We start from the raw sequence: 16980 nt of genomic DNA on the forward strand, positions 1-16980 counted from the left end.
AGCACAGCAAATGCCTGTCCCCTAGGCAGGATGGCATGGAGCATGGATGTGCTCCACAACTCCTGGCAGTCTCCAACATTCCCGTCTGCAGCTCAAGGATCCCCCAGGAGGGACACATTGTGCAACTGCCCTTGGAATATTTGCTGCTACTGGTAGATGCCAGCAGTCCTGTGCTGCCTGGACATTCATTCCCAGTTCTGTTGGTGTTGTTATTATCTTACTTTTGCTTCAAAATTTCTTGTTCTAAGGGTCATTTATAACTCATGATTCCTTCATGGAAAGCTTTGTCAAAAGACTCAGTAAGTTTGCAGCTGGAAGAAAGCAGCCATGCCCTAAGTTCAGAAAATCACCTTGACAGTGCACTGCAGATGGCACGGAGAAATCTGGGTTTGATACACAAAAGATCACAGAAATTTCAATTTTAAACAATATTTTTCCAAGACTTTTCAAAATGCATAGACACAACACATCAAATTCCACTAAATATCCGAAACAATCCCAGACACACTGTGCTAAGTACAAAATCCTTTCTGTGGTCTTTGTCCGGGTGGATCGGCAGTGAATGCTCAGGACAACGAAGACCATGTGCCTCTGCACTTCTGCTCTCGATTTGGGCACCATGATATTGTGAAGTTCTTACTGCAGAGCAGCTTTGAAGTGCAGCCCCACGTGGTGAATATCTATGGAGACACACCTCTGCACCTGTGAGTGCCCCGGGGCAGCTGCTGGGCAGGGCTGGGGCTGGGGCTGGGGCTGTGGGAGGGCTGGCTTTGCTAACACCTCTGCACTGGCTTCCTCCCCAGTGCCTGTTACAATGGCAAGTTTGAAGTTGTCAAGGAAATAATTCAGCTCTCGGGAACAGAAAGTCTCACTAAAGAAAATATATTCAGTGAAACAGCTTTCCACAGGTGAGGTGTTCAAATGCCATTCCCAGCATTTCCACTTACACACCCAAAATGACAAATGTATCACCAGGTGAGGGACAGGGCGAGCAGGGAGCTGCACAGGGAGGGTGAGTTTGTGTCGTGAGATGCATGACAGGGCATGAAGTGAGAGGCAGAACCAGGCAGTGAAAATCAGGTTCACCAGCACCTGCTTGGACAATGGTTCCTCTCCTTGTCCGGTTTGGGAGCTGAGATCAGAGCTTGTTCCACCTGGAGCCAGGTACTCTGAATGAGGAACCAGGAGGCAGAACATGGTTTGGTTGGCATGTAAAGGGCTGTTTAAGAGGCACTTTGCAACACAGACTGTTTGCACAACTGGGCAAAATTAGGTGATTCAGCAATAATTAGAATGTTTCTGAAGCAATAAAAATTAATGTGCTCTGGTGGATTAATCATGCATTTGCACATTTCTATTGATCCTTTGTTACTATATTTTTATCTCTGTGTAATTCTTCGTGTATTTTTGGCTACCCAAATTCTTTTATGGACTATAGCACTCACCACTCCCCTTTACTTCTGCAGTGCTTGCACCTATGGAAAGAACATAGAACTTGTCAAGTTTCTTCTTGACCAGAATGTTGTAGGCATCAATCATCAGGGGAGAGATGGGCACACAGGTAACATCATCACACTTACTGTATGACGGTACATACCAGCACCAAAGTATTGGGAAGCCATACACCACCAGGATTTCCAGGGTAATTCCAGCACCCAAGTACCTTTCAGACACAGCACAGCTTTTTTGAAATATTTTTACAGGAGGCATAGAAGTGATAAGACTTCAGTGAAGATGTGTCAGGCTCATTAGGGTGTACATGAGTAACAAAACCTGGTGTAAGCTGTTCCTCCCATACCGAGACTTCTAAGTAGTATTAGAAATTATTCTGCAAAGAGATAGGCTTCAGGAATGCAGTGTCTGAGGGGCTGCACACCTTTCTGTCCCCACTACACAGAGCTGCCTTTGTTTTCACTTGCTTTTTGTCACATACGGAATCGTTAAATGCGGTTTGTAGGTGGCAGAGTAAGTGGTGTCACATTGTGCAAAGGCAATGGATTGGTTCTTGCAGCCCTAATGTTTAATTTTCACCTCTTGCCTCAGGTATTTTTTTGACAACATACTTATTTACTGAGGAGATGGATTTGCACTTTGCAGTTGTTGCTGCAGTCCTGTTGTGACGTTCTGACAGCTCCCCACACTTCTCTGATGTTCCAGGATTGCACTGTGCTTGCTACCACGGCCACATTCGCCTCGTGCAGTTCTTGCTGGATAACGGAGCTGATATGAACCTTGTAGCTTGTGATCCCAGCAGGTCCAGTGGAGAAAAGGATGAGCAGACCTGTTTGATGTGGGCTTATGAGAAAGGTATTTCAGTTTTCTGGTTTCTGCTACAAAAGGCACAGAAGTTGTGCAGGAAGGAGAGGGCAGCATGGGAAGGAGATAATGCTGCAGAATAACCTGCCAATGCCTGCAGACAGAGCCCCCACCATCTGCTCCCCAGGGAATGGCACAAGGGGTTATAGGCCCCAGCCCTTCAATTTTTCATTTCAGATCTCTGTTAAACATCAGTTTAATCCAGCACAAACTCAAGAGGAGTGTTTCTGTGCTGCTCAACAGGAGACACACAGCCTGTGCAGCAAGGGCTCTTCCTCCTCTGGCATGCACATGAGTTCTCATTTTATTGCTGAACATTGTGGGGAACAATGAATCATTCAGTAATCTTGAATTCCTCCAAATATGGATCAAAGTGAGGCATCTTCCATGGTTCCTGTTGCACTGTCCTGCATGTACAGCCAGGTAGCAGCTCCCATCTTGTTTCTGAGTCTGTGGCTTCTGGGACATTTCCCTGCAGTGCCTTTTATTGTGAGAATGACTGCAATATATTAAAGCTTAGTTTGCAAGGCTTTTCAAAACCTGATTATTGGAAAAATATACATAAGAAATTATTTGAGGGAAAACTCATTTTGGAAAGGTTTAGGAAAGAATTTTAAATGCTGCCAGGCAGAGTTCTGTGCATCAAACCCTGAGCAGGTGGCCCCAGTGCCAGCTGGTGCCTCGCAAGGGGCAGGTGTAGATTCCATCTGCAGCAATGGGTGTACAAATCTCTCTGGGTTAGGACTACAAAAAGAATGTTTACAGGCACTGGTTTTCCTTGTCAGGTCCACTGAGGACTATTGTCAACATCCATTGCTGCAGGATTTCTGCAGCAGAGTTTTCCTTTGCCGTATCTTGCATTTTAGGAATAGGTGGACTCGACAAAGGAACATGCTTGTTTCTACTGGCAGAAATTTCCCGTATTTCTACAATTAAGAATCACAGTAGGTTTAGATTAGCATCACCATGTCTTTGCATATTTTGTAGGCATGTTTTATGTTTTTTTTAAAAATCCCCTGATTTTGTATAAATTAATTTTTTTAAAAAAAAGTCTTTTGAGTTGCCTGTAAATCCCTGTATTTCCTCTTTCTTTCCTAGGCCATGATGCAATTGTGACCCTCCTGAAGCATTACAAGAGACCTCAGGATGAATCCCCCTGCAATGAATACTCCCAGCCTGGAGGAGGTATGAGCACTCATTTTATTGAAAGGGCCTGATCCAAATCAGACTGCTGAAATCTCTGGAAGTGCTCCACCCATGTCAGAGAGCAGAGAGCAGTCAGTCCTGTCCAGCACAAATAAAATCATTGTCATGGGACTCACCATTTCACAGATTCCTCCCGAGGCTGCAGTCACACAGCATCCCAGTCTGCCCTGCCTGGTTCAGTGAAGAAAATGAGCTGTGTCCCAGCCCACACCAGCTCCCACCAGATGTGTTGGTGTGTTTATCTGAATTCCCACCCTTTATTATTAGTTCTTTCTGGCATCATTGACTCGGGAATTTATCAGCACCAGCACTTTGTTGTTGTTGAACTCCATAATTCCACTCTGTTCTTTATTTCAGATGGTTCCTATGTGTCAGTGCCATCCCCTCTAGGGAAGATTAAAAGCATGACAAAAGGTATTTGAAATGGGAGAACGTGAACTTTTGTGGTCCTTTTATCCAATGTGTTTGTCAGCCTGAGCATCCTACACAGGATTCATTATTCCTGGACTTTTTATGGTACATTGTTCCATTTCCCTGGGATGATTTTAGGAAACAATATACTTAGCTTTGTTCCCCAATATAATGACAATTCCTGTATCTGCCTTGTTTTCATTCACTTTAAAAAAATATTTATATTTCTCTTTATTTCTTTGAGAAGAGGCTGTGATGTGAAATAGTACTCATGAAATACTCAAAAATTTATTTCCATTCTTCATGAATGGAAATAAATACCATTTAAATCACACTGTGAAATGCCTGAATTATCCTTATAAGAAAAATTCTGTCCAAAAATAATTTTACTTTGAAACAAATGCGGCTGAAACATTCAGATAAATATTTTAAGGTTATTTTAAGATATTTCCTCTATTTATTTTTTTTTGTGGTACTTTCAGTTTTCCACTTTAAATGTTCACTCTGGATATAATCAAATCCTTACCTCCTTCACATAGCAGCATCAAAATGCTCTGTTTTGAAATATTCTGATGAACTTTATAGTAATAAACTAAAAAGATAAACAAGATGGAGACATTTGACAACTAAATTTAGTTGCAAAGTTTAAATTCCACGTGTCAACAAGTCAGGTGGCTCTGGAATAGCATCCCCAGCAATGAGCTACACAGAAAAAGGGAATTCATTCTCCATGTAAGGAATTCTGTGCTGCTGTCCCATGGTACAGGCAGAGTGTGGGAATGTGGGACAGTGCTCGTGGCTGACAGGTGCCAAAGCCAGGAGTGCCCAAGGCTTGTAGGGTGTGTCTGTCCCTGGGGTGTGCTGCAGCAGGGAGCAGGATTTGCAGTCATTTTGCTGGGATAAATCAGTTTTCCCAGTGCAAGAATTCTCAAGTTCAGTGCTTTTCTGCTCAGTCCTCCCCTTGCCCGTGTTTTACAAAGGGGGTGGGTGTTTCTCTTGCAGAAAAGGCTGATGTCCTCCTCCTCCGGGCTGGTTTGCCTTCCCACTTCCACCTCCAGCTCTCCGAGATAGAGTTCCATGAGATCATCGGCTCAGGTATCACAAGTGAGAGTGCATTCACTTGAAAAGTTTGATGTTCATAACAAACATAGCTGAGCTTATTCATTTTAAACCATTTTAGGGTCTTTTGGAAAAGTCTATAAGGGACGATGTAGAAATAAAATTGTTGCCATCAAACGGTAAGTTTGTCAGGCTTTTCCACTCCTCTTGGTCACTGACCTGGTTTGAAGTATTTCAAAATCCCTTATTTTATGATACCTTTGCCCTCTGCTCCCTCTCACGTCAATTGTAAGTTACCGAGCCAACACCTACTGCTCCAAGTCTGATGTGGACATGTTCTGCCGTGAGGTTTCCATCCTCTGCCAGCTGAACCATCCCTGTGTCATCCAGTTTGTGGGAGCCTGCCTGGACGACCCCAGCCAGTTTGCCATTGTCACCCAGTACATCTCCGGGGGATCGCTCTTCTCCCTGCTCCACGAGCAGAAGAGGTACTGCCCTCCGCCACCAGCGGGCCTGCTCACAGAATGTGGAGGAGCAGGGAATCTGTGCTGATGGAAATATTCATTTCAGCATAAAACAGAGCAAGGAACGCACTAGAAAATACTGAGCTTTGGTCCAGTTTATTGGGTGTACAAGGTAAACTGATAAGTGATCACAAAGTTGTTACTGTCATTATTTTACAGTATATAGATTTGCTTTACATAGATTATATAACATTTTGTATGTAAAATAATTTTAAACTTTCTATGATTTACAGATAATAATTTTCAACTGTCTATTAACTTCAAGTAAGCTTTTATTTTTTTACAAAATACAGAATTCTTGATCTGCAGTCTAAATTAATCATTGCTGTAGATGTGGCCAAAGGCATGGAGTACCTCCACAATCTCACACAGCCCATCATACATCGGGATTTGAACAGGTCAGTTTCTGTCTTTAACTAAAAAATTTAGGGAACATGAAAGCTCAGAGCCACAGGGACACCCTGTAGGCTCCTGCAACCTCAGGATCTCATTAGCACTCAACTGAAAATAATCTCAGAGGTTTTATACAAACCCCTACAAGTCACAATTGCTGAACTGTGATTGACCTTGAAGGCTGCAGTCACTGACAGTGTTTTCATGCACGCATTTGTTTTTCTAAATCTGTTTTCTGAGGCTCAGTTTCAGCCTAACACCTGCTGTCAAAGGGCACTTGGTCACATTCCCTCATCACTTCATCTCTGCCCCTTTGCTTTGTCTCTTTTACTGTAAATATTTCCCCATAGTCACTGAGTTTGCCTGTTCCTGGGTTTGCTTGGCTGGTTTGTTGCAGCTAACAGCAGCTTTGATTGCTCCCCTCTGGGAGCTGAGATCTTGCACGGGACTGGGCACTCATCCCTCGCTTTGGTGGTGTCCCTGTGGGAGCACTGAGTCTTTGGTGTCTGCAGGGAAAAGCCTGTTCCTTGTGTTCTAGCCATGGAAACAGGCTTGTGCATGTTTCAGTCACGGGGGATGAAGTACCTGAGCTGCACTGATTGCAGGACTGGGGATGAAAATGATCCTTTTGCTAAAGCCAAAACATGGTCCTTTAGCTCTGCCAGCCCTCCAGAGCAGCAGGCACGCTGCAATGGCATCCTCCACCCTCCTCTGAGCCTCCTTCACACCCCTGCATCCCTGCCCACCCTTCCAGGCCACAAACCTGTGTGGTTCCAGGGGAGAGCCTTGCTTCTGAGGCAGTGGCACGAGCCAGGAGCCCCATGCCTGACTCTGCAGCTGCAGAGCTGCTCCAGGGGAGCCAGGACAGACCTCACAGTGCAGCTCCACGCCTTGGTGGCTCTTAGAAGAACAGTTCTGCACTTAAGGATTTTAAATAATGATTTCCACAAAAGAAAACCCAAACCAGTATCTTCCTAGAGAGCTGGAAAGCGCCACAGAACTCACCCAGATGGGATTTGTGAGGGTCAGAAATAATGTGCTCTGGGGTTGTTGGTGCCATTGATGTGTGCTGCTGAGAGCTCAACTCCTGACAGTTTAGTGCGAGAGCAGGAGTCGTGTTTGCAGCAGGAGTCCCAGCCAACCCACAGGCACAATTACCAGATGAAAATCTTTGCAACAGCTTAAGAGAAAGACTAAGAGTGAAATTCTGTGTTAAGTTTGGCCAGTGGCTTCACAGGAGCCTCATATTTTTACCTTAAATTTTCACATAGCTCATAACCACTTCTGTGAGTTCTGAAATCTAATGCACTGCACATAATGCATTAAATAAACCTGCAATACAGCTTGACAGAATAGAGAAGAAAATTAATCTTTCGTGCCTTTACCCTGGAAAAGGGGTTATCCTTCCATTTGAAGAATAATTGGGAGTTTTATGTTGCTTTTCACTTCTGACAGCCATCAGAAATGGTGACATGCATCAACTTATTACTACTTACACCACGGTGAGGGACGGCAGCCACACTGATTATAGCACTGCAATAAAAGAGAGACCATTTCAGTATCCATTTAATTGAAGCCATAACAGCTGAACGTGGCTGGAGGAAGCCTTTGAGTGACTGACCTGCTTTTGATGACTCTAACTGTCTGTGAACACTTCTGAGAGCTGCTTGATGAGGGAGATGAAAGAGAGGATGGCAGCCTGCTGGTAATGGGGATGGAGTCTGCAACTCCTCTTTGTTGAAATATCCCTTTTGAAATCTTAAAATATCCGTTGCTTTTCATTACACCCACAGCATGTTAAAGGCAGAAGGATCTTTTAATGGCCCGAATCCCTGGGAAAGGGACATGCTGAGCCTGTCATTTGCCATGGGAGAGGGAAGCCTCCATGCCTGGCAGACCCCAGAACCATGTCCTTTCACAAAGCCAGGATGATTGCACACTCCTCGTTCTTACCTTGTTTCCTTCCTTCCATGGTTTCATGGAAAGAACAATGCCTGCTCTCACCACTGCAATCCCTGTGTGACCTTTACAGAAGAGAATTAATTTCTGATTCTGCTGAATCAGTATTAGTCTTCTGCCAGCTCAGTTCAGCTTGGATTTTTCTTGCCGTATGTCTGAAAATAAGCTTAAGAGTACCTGTTTCATCTGAGATTTTCAAATTTTCAAGTGCCACTGAGGCAATAACAGCATTTTTAAGATGCATCTTCCAAGCCTTATTTCTGTAGGGTGTATTTTTTTTACTTTAAAAAAGAAAAATCAGTAACTGTAGTGTTCCCTGGAGGTACCAGACTGACAAAACCCTCCCAGAGCCTGCTTCCTGCTCTCAGATATGCCCATCAATGCACTCAGCACCAAGATGAGCATTCCAGCAGTGTTTGTCTGATCTTGGGCCAGGGGAGGTTCAAGTTGAGCATCAGGGAGAATTTCAGCACTGAAACAGTGATCAAGCTTTGGAAGATGTTGCCCAGGGTGGTGGTGGACTCCCCATCCTTGGAGGTGTCCAAGGAATAACTGGACATGGCACTCAGTGCTCTGGGCTGAGGACAAGGTGGGGATTGGTCACAGGTTGGACTCCATGATCTTGGAGGTATGGGAGACTTCTTTTCCAGTCTCAGAGATTCTGTGATTCTGTGAAATGTGTGCCATGAGGAGAAAGAGAATTTCAATTGATTTCTCTGCTTCTCCACAAAAACTGTCAGCCTAGGTCTTGATTATGTCTTGATTTGTCAAGTTGGATTTATTCAAGTTTACACAATCCTGGAATATATTGAAGTTGAAGTTAGGGCTCAGTGCAGTTTATTCACTTTGAGACATGGTGGTAATTTTTGTCCTTACTGACAGAGGCCAGATCTGAGCAAAGTCTGTAGCTTTGTGTGCCTTGCTTACCTACACCCACCCTGGGGCACAGCCTTCAAGAGTCGCTCTAGTTCAGCCTTGTGTTTGATTCCTGTTTTCATCTGGCATATGGTGGGGGTCTCAAAACAATTCCACATGTCATACTAAAATCATGTCAATATTTTGATGGAAAGTACATATGAGAGCTAAAATCAAATCCAATATAAATCAAGAGAGTCATGGTTACATTTTTATGATTAAATTTATCATCCCAAGGGTTGGGTTTAGGTGAAGATGGAAATCTTGAAGACAGTGATTTGTGGGAGTCCTGCTTGGGAGAGCTTAGATTTTTTTCTGTCCTAAGACTGTTACGAGGTAAAATTTGTGTTCCTCACTTGACTGTTCTTGTTTGTATCTGCAGGTCTAATATGAGCATGTTGTACTTTCTGTTGAGACCATCAATATTACTTCCATTTTCCCTTCTCATGTAAACTCTTGCCAACTTTTTAATTTCTGTTTTTCATACACTTTTCCCTCTTCTGAATTTTCAGCTCAGCCAGCCTTTGACAAATATCCTGAGGACATTGTTGTGTCCACTTTGCTGCACTTCTGTGCTGTGATTTGCTCAGCCCTTCCCAAGCCCTGTGGAGTGAAGGTGTAGTGACTGGGTCAGGGAAACCTTTATCTCCAGAAGTACTGGAAGCTTGTGACCTTGCCAAAGCATCTTGTGGGTCTTTCTCCAAGTGTGCATTTTGTTTGAAGCCCGGTGTTTTTGTTTTTGTTGCCAGTTTCTAAAAGTCTCTCTCTGTATTCGTTGCGTGCAAATCAGTCAAAGGTTGGTTTGTCCTCTCTGGGGTAATGTGCACTTTCTAACAATAAATATGAGATGTACTTATAGACATTTACCTACCCAAGGAGGTGATTTGAACTCAAATGTTTAACTATGACCCAAAAACTTGTTCACCATCTTTAAGACACTATCAAACAATTACCTACAGTTGTTTTTTTTCCCTAGTCACAATATTCTCCTGTATGAGGATGGTCATGCAGTAGTTGCTGATTTTGGAGGTAAGGAGTTTCTATGAAACACTTATCAATTAACCCAAAATTCTCTAAAACTCAACATGTGCTTACTGAGAGGGTTCTGTGGAACTGTACATAAGGTAGGACTTTTGCATAATAAGGTGTGTGTCTCTATTGGCCTGAGAGTAATTCTTTTTCTTGCTCTGTTTCAGAATCTCGATTTCTGCAATCCCTGGATGAAGACAACATGACAAAACAACCTGGGGTTTGTTTCTTGTTTTGTTCCACATAATTAATATCAAACATACAGGCAAACACGGTTTAGGAGAAGAAGACATTGGAAATACGTTGGAAAAGATGGACTGGTGTAATATTTAATCTCTATCTAGTGTTTCTCTGTCTTGGTTTTATTTTTTTCCTCCATCTTTAATAGCAGAGATGAGGGAATATTTAACATCTGCAGCAGAAAACAATGCTTTGTAAGGCTGTCTTTGGAGCTCTGTTGCTCCAATTCCTTACTAAAAAGTTAACTTTAATCCACTCCACTCACATGCTGTTGGGAGGTGGTTCCTTTTTCTAACCAAGCTAATGCAGTTACGTATCATGCACAGGAGCATGCTGGCTAGATCTTGCAAGCCAGGTGAAAGTTTTCCCTAGCAGATTACCAATTATTTTATGGAGTGATGGAGGCAGGAAACAAAGGAAAACAACCATACAAATACAGGAATAGGTGCTTGTGTGAGGAAGCAAACACTGGTAACGTGTGATTGCTGTTTCCTGGTGCCCAGAACCTGCGCTGGATGGCCCCTGAGGTGTTCACACAGTGCACAAGGTACACCATCAAAGCTGATGTCTTCAGCTACGCTTTGTGCCTCTGGGAGCTGTTAACAGGGGAAATTCCATTTGCTCACCTGAAACCAGGTAACATGCTCAATGAATTCATATTTTAAATTTCTCTAAACTCGAGATGTAGCTAGACTGTGTAATTTTAACCAGTATCTCAATGAAGTGTGTTATTAAGTGCTAAGATACTGCATTTGGTGAAAAGCACAGAACTCTCCTGTCTAGGTCTAGGACTAGGAGCAGGACACTCTGACTGCAGGGTCTGCCTCTGACATGATTGTTGGGATTGCAAAGCCATTCCTTGGTGCATCTCCTTGGTGTGCCTCAGGACAGCATCCCCAAAGCAGGGGACACAGGGGGTGTATAACAGCAGAGGAACATTTCCAGGGCTGCACTTTGCACTCCTGAGATTCTGACCCCTGGATGTCTGACAGGAGTTGTTAGAGGTCATGAGCACTGCAGGACATGGTCAGAGCCAGCCATGGGTAAGGAGATCAGCTTCAGCCCCTCATTGCTGTGTGACCTGGGACCAGAGGTGGCCATGGTGATGGGCATCTCAGTCTGCTCTTGGTCTGATGGGAAACACCTCCTTTCACCTCCAGCCTCCATCCATCCTCCTTTATTCGTTGGTTGGATCGCTCAGCAGTGGCTTTCCATACCTGCTGGGGGTCTCAGGGCTGGCAGGGGTGTTCCTGGGATTGATGTGACTGTTTGCTGATGGTGTCTCAGGGCTGGCAGGGGTGTTCCTGGGGCTGGTGTGACTGTTTGCTGATGGTGTCTCAGGGCTGGCAGGGGTGTTCCTGGGGCTGGTGTGACTGGATTCTCACGGTGTCTCTGGCTGTCCCGTGCAGCGGCAGCGGCGGCTGACATGGCATATCACCATATCCGCCCTCCCATCGGCTACTCCATCCCCAAGCCCATCTCTGCCTTGCTGATGAGAGGCTGGAATGCCTGTCCTGAGGTGAGTGCCCCCAGCAGAGGGAAGATGGGCACATTGCTCTGGCTGATGCCCCCAAAATCACAGTTTCTGTGAGAAGGGTCACTGCAGAACGCCCCCAGGCAGATAATGGGCTGTGTCAGGAAATACAGGAGAGTTGGTGAATTGAGAGGAAAGTAAATTAACATTTAGCCTTTCAACAAAACTTAATTAATAACATAATGCTTGATTATGACTTGAGCTGTTACAGAATGAGCAGAAGATTCCTTGCTGCCCTCAGATTTTTGTAAGGAATGACTAATGACAGCATGTAACACGCATTCATTTTAAATTTCTTAATAAGGTGTCCTATTAAAGTGCTGATTTAAGCAAGTGCTGAGATGGGTGCAGTTCCTGTGTCCTGTCAGCATACCCACAGGCACTCAGCCCCTGTAAGGAAAAACCATCTTTTCAGAGTCCCAGTGCAGTTTGTTACCCATCAGTGTGACTCCAATGTCACTTCATCTTGCCAGTGTTTTAGAGCTTCAGGACAGAACTATAAAACAATTTATGGCTTAATCAGCCTGTGGATGGCCAGAACTTTGCACAAGATGTGAGCAAAAACTTGTCAAAATTATCTTTATTGAAAGGTTTTTCCTACTGTTCTTTATTAGGCTCTATTTTGCTTTACTAAAAGTGTTTTGCTGCCATTTGTTATGGAAAAATGGTGAGTTTTGGGGCTCAAAGAGTGTTCACAGGTCAAAATTCTCCACAAGGGCTGCTCAGTTTAAAGAAAAAAAAGGCAGAAAATGGAATATACTTGTAGGGATTTTTCTGGATGGCCATGAAATTCCTCCAAATTAGAAAATATATAATTTTATTTGTCTTTAATTTCATTCAAGGCTCATCACGGCTGAAAACTAGTTCCCATGTGCCATGTCCCTATTTCTATTTATCAGGTACTTGAACATCTGTTTCCCAGAAACTTTTGACAGCAGCTGTTTCCAAAGGCAAACTGGTGATTAGAAGATTAGGAGCATCTCCTGAGAAGCCTCTTTCATTGGCTAATTGGATTTGTGAGCTTTAATTAGATCCAGAGAATTTGCCATAAGGCCTAGGGCTGAGCTCTGTAAAGAAGTAAACATTTAGTTTCATTAAGTGCAACTCTCATGGACAAGGGAGGGAGGAGGATGGCCACACAGGGCAGCTTGGCCAGGAACTCGTCCACTGCTCGTCACTGCTGTTGCTGGGTCTGAAGTCCTGTTCATAGGCAAAGAGAAAGTCAGCCTAAAGAGCAGAGCCAATAATTTATCAATAGTATTTTTGTGATCTAGTCATCATTAGCTCAAATCTAATTGTTACAGAAAAAGAGATTAATTGCAGTTAAAGTTCATATGCACACACCACTTCATGTTGTAGCTCAGCATTGAACTTGAAACATTCATCAGCTTCCCGAACAGACTGACAGCTATGCCATGAAATTCAGAGAGGGGAAATGATGGGGACTGTGGCTCAGCCCTTCCCTGTGTGTCAATCTAATCACATCAGCTCCGTCCCCTTCCATTTTTAACTCAGCTCTGGTTTTCCTGTTGTGTTCACAGGGGAGACCAGAGTTTTCAGAAGTTGTCACAAAGTTGGAGGAGTGTCTGTGCAATATTGAGGTGAGGAGCCGGCTCCCAGTGGGGGAGCTCTGTGTGACCGCAGGTGGGAACAGGGACAGTGGCAGCAGCTGGGGACAGCGGTGGCTTTGGAAAAGGGAAAGTGGGATATGACTTACGAGAGAGAGATGAGAAAGGACTTGTAAAAACGCCATAATGGTACCTTTATTTTTTATTTTTTTTTTTTTTAATCCAGTTAATGTCTCCAGCCTCCAGCAACAGCAGCGGGTCCCTGTCTCCCTCCTCCTCCTCGGACTGCCTGGTGGCCCGTGGTGGCCCTGGCCGCAGCCACGTGGCCGCCCTGCGCACCCGCTTCGAGCTGGAGTACGCGGTGAACACACGGGCGAGCGCTGCCTGGAGCCAGGGGTACGTACAGCCACAGGGCCAGAGGCAGGGCTGGCACAGCCCCCTGACCTGCCTGGAGCCAGGGGTACGTACAGCCACAGGGCCAGAGGCAGGGCTGGCACAGCTCCCTGACCTGCCTGGAGCCAGGGGTACGTACAGCCACAGGGCCAGAGGCAGGGCTGGCACAGCCCCCTGACCTGCCTGGAGCCAGGGGTACGTACAGCCACAGGGCCAGAGGCAGGGCTGGCACAGCTCCCTGACCTGCCTGTGCTGCTGGCAGCTGCCAGGGCAGGACCAGGACAGAGCCTGTGTCCGTCACACAGCCCAGCCTGCCACTGGGAGGGCAGCGGGGGAAGGTGAAAGTGGCCTTGCTGAGAAGTAAAGGGACAGATGGACAGACAGACAGACAGACAGAATCCAGAGCCTTCCGGCAGGTACAGAGACAGGAGACAACTACGTAGGAAGAGCCTCATAGAGGGTAGTGGGAGTCAGCACTGATGGGACTGTTCCTACCGGGGCACATCCTAAAAGCTGGGTATCACTCATTTCATGGCTGCACAATGGCATTTGGTGTTTTTTAAGGCAGGGACACACGTGGGTTCTGTATTATTGTACCGTTAAGTAAATGCCTGAGGTATTATACCCTACCACTGGGAGAACTGATTTCAAGGGCAAACATAGCAACTCTCATCTCTTAAGATCAGGGATGAACCACATGTTGGCAGGACAGTAGGTTTGGTCCATGACTGGAAGATAATTCCACAATCTTCCTTGCCTGAGAAATATATTTGCAAGAACCTTTTAGCAGGGACACATAGAATACATCAATGACCCTGGATTGATGCCTGGAATTGTTTCCAAGATGGCAATTCAGAGACAGTTGTGAAGCCCCAAATGGGGTATTCGAGGGCAGTTACTCTGGGAAGGGTAACTGAGTGCCTGGGGTTCATGCTCTCACTTCATGACAGACTCTTGCTTTTTGTTTACTGAACTGCTGTGGTCGGGCCCCAGGCTGATGTCTCATGGTGCTGTTCTTTCCTTCTACCCTGGGAAAAAAGTTCTCGTGGTCTGGGGATGTGCCATCATCAGTCTTACCTAAACTGACACCTCCCGTTTAAATTGCAGCACTGGGCACCCCCCTTCTCAGGGCCTGTCTCTGGATGACGTGAGAAGGAGCTTCCAGTACCCACCCGTGGACAAGAACGGTGAGCTACTGCAGAGCTCACGGGGCACTGGCCTGGGCTGTGCTGGCCCCACGGGGCGCCCTGTGCCAGCTGCACTGACCCTCCCTCTGCTCCTGCAGGGTACGTGTCGGACCCCCTGAGCACCATGAGGTTCCACTCCTGCGGCGGCAGCGTGGAGGACAGCGGCTGAGGGACCCTGCCCCAGCCCGGCCATCCACCTCACCCACAACCCTGAGTGTCCCCCTGACACCCCTGGACTCAACAGCTTTACTGCTGATGACAAATGTCCCTGTCCTGCATTCTGCTTTTGCATCTCCCTCGGCTGACCACCCCGTGCCCTGCAGCAGCAACTCTGACCATTAAAAGAGGGAATAGAGGCAGGGCAGCAGAAGTTGAACTCTTCCTCTAGCAATTACAGAGTTAATCATGCTATTATTTTCTGGGGTCTTTTTTCAAATGAACAAAATTTACCTTTAATAGTGTAAGTGTGGCCAAGGCAGAGCTGCCTTCCTGGCTGAGCAGAATCAGTATTTCCCAGTGCTGGCAGTGATGTTACTGGGGATGTTGTGTTTCTACAGCCATGATCCCTGAAGCAGATCTGCAGTGAGGCCTCAAGCAGTGTGACAGACATGAAGTATGCATGGTGAGCTCTGACAGTGCTTCTGACACGCCTGCCATTACTTCAGTAGTGCTGAAGTAATAAAAACAGGGAAGATTTCACCGTAGAAAGCTTTGAGGTCATTTTCCATTTGTTATTTCCCTTGCTGCAAAGTTGAATGGGGAGAAACTGTTAGAGCTCTGTTCCAGCTCTCCCACCACTGCCCCTGGTACCAGCCCGTGGTCACCACTGCTCCACTGGGCTCGTGTCTCGAGTGCAGTTCCATTTACAGCAGCAGCTGCTGGGACAATAGAACTGTCAGAATCAATACACAGGAAAGCCTGGGATGGGGCTCACAAGGAGACCAGCTGGTCCCTGTCTGCAATCTCCTGGCCCAAGAAGTCTCAAGATTCCCATGGAAGGGGCTGAGCAAGAGGAATTATAAAGCTCCAGCAAACCACAACAAAGCAACATCCAGATTTGTCTACAGCTGGAGGAAATGTGTTGTGTTCTTTCTACAAGTACAAGCAAGGCTGGCAGTTTGCATGCTGTGAGGGAAGGGGGGCAGAGCAGAAGGGAGAAGCTGCATCTGGGATGCTGATGAAAATTGCCTGCCTGACTCTAATTGGCCAGATGATGATCTGCTCCACGTGGCCGAGCCACAGAAGCACTAGCAGGGAACAGGCTGATGAAAGAGGGTGGACAGAGATTAGGTCTCCTTCCTTGATCTTTGCCTTGGCCAGAAACACCAATGGTACAGAAAGGATCCATTTTCATATCTGAAGAATCAATTCCAGCACTGATTCTTTTTCAACAGGAATGCAGAATTTTCTGCATTCTATCTTCTTCCCTTGCTTAAAGTAACCATACCGTGACTGCATTTAGTGACTGGGCCTGAAAACCAGAAAATAAACTGGATTAGAGAAACAAAAGTGGAGCAAGGAAGCAGGCTTCATGTGCATTAATACTTCTGTGTACTCACTGATACCTGAGCTGTGGGTGTCATTCCTGAGCACCTTCTCAGAACATGTCAGAGGGGAGCACATGGAAACAACCAAAAGAAAATATCAGAATGCAAAACTTTCTTAGTTTAAAAGCTCTTTACAAAGACTAGTGCTTGCAAATAATTTTAATTCTAATTAAAATTACTAGTTCCTTGAAGGAAACAATGTCTTAGTTAATTGCTCTCCATAGAAAAAAATCAGGCTCAGGGGGAAAATGTGTTTCATAGGAGTGATCAGTTAGTAAAACAAACAAAAACTCTGAAAAATGTAGATGAGTAGGTCATGTTCCAAAGCAGCTTGTGGGAGTGCAGGTAACCTGCGCTGTTCCCAGAGAAGCCCAGGCACACTGAAATATTTACCAAGAATGAGAGGCTAAGAGAACTCCTACCCTGCTTTGGAGACCTGCCAGTGCCTGGCAGATGCAGTGATATTTTAAATTGTTTAACATATCAGCAGTAGGTGATCTAGATTAAAACAATCTGGTGTCCAAGCAAACAAGGGTTTGGACAGCAGCCAGAAGTGAGCCTGGCATCCCTGCAGCAGGTCCCAAAATTCCCCAGCATGGCACAGCACAGGGGTGCTGGCACAGCATGGCACAGGAGTGCTGGCATGGGATGGCACAGGACAGAACAGGACAGGACAGAACAGGACAGCCAGGACAGCCA

General features: G+C 45.6%; 1 protein-coding gene across 1 annotated transcript in view; it reads left to right on the plus strand.

Annotated features, from left to right (window-relative positions):
- Positions 1 to 16319, plus strand: part of TNNI3K (TNNI3 interacting kinase) — a 28186-nt gene extending 11867 nt beyond the window's left edge. The window contains exons 9-26 of the mRNA XM_088060088.1: positions 560 to 704; positions 804 to 908; positions 1467 to 1561; positions 2158 to 2307; positions 3415 to 3501; positions 3880 to 3936; positions 4936 to 5028; positions 5114 to 5171; positions 5286 to 5480; positions 5810 to 5914; positions 9760 to 9812; positions 9980 to 10032; positions 10556 to 10688; positions 11462 to 11571; positions 13128 to 13187; positions 13381 to 13550; positions 14655 to 14734; positions 14833 to 16319. Of these exons, the coding sequence (XP_087916214.1) occupies positions 560 to 704; positions 804 to 908; positions 1467 to 1561; positions 2158 to 2307; positions 3415 to 3501; positions 3880 to 3936; positions 4936 to 5028; positions 5114 to 5171; positions 5286 to 5480; positions 5810 to 5914; positions 9760 to 9812; positions 9980 to 10032; positions 10556 to 10688; positions 11462 to 11571; positions 13128 to 13187; positions 13381 to 13550; positions 14655 to 14734; positions 14833 to 14903 (1820 nt within the window). The 3' untranslated portion in view covers positions 14904 to 16319. The remainder of the gene's footprint in view (positions 1 to 559; positions 705 to 803; positions 909 to 1466; positions 1562 to 2157; positions 2308 to 3414; positions 3502 to 3879; positions 3937 to 4935; positions 5029 to 5113; positions 5172 to 5285; positions 5481 to 5809; positions 5915 to 9759; positions 9813 to 9979; positions 10033 to 10555; positions 10689 to 11461; positions 11572 to 13127; positions 13188 to 13380; positions 13551 to 14654; positions 14735 to 14832) is intronic.
- The last annotated feature ends 661 nt before the right edge of the window (positions 16320 to 16980 follow it).

Source organism: Pseudopodoces humilis, chromosome 10, assembly GCF_049639895.1.
Source record: "Pseudopodoces humilis isolate 2021_Gansu_Grassland_sample_001 chromosome 10, ASM4963989v1, whole genome shotgun sequence".
In the NCBI taxonomy this organism is placed as follows: Eukaryota; Metazoa; Chordata; class Aves; order Passeriformes; family Paridae; genus Pseudopodoces; species Pseudopodoces humilis.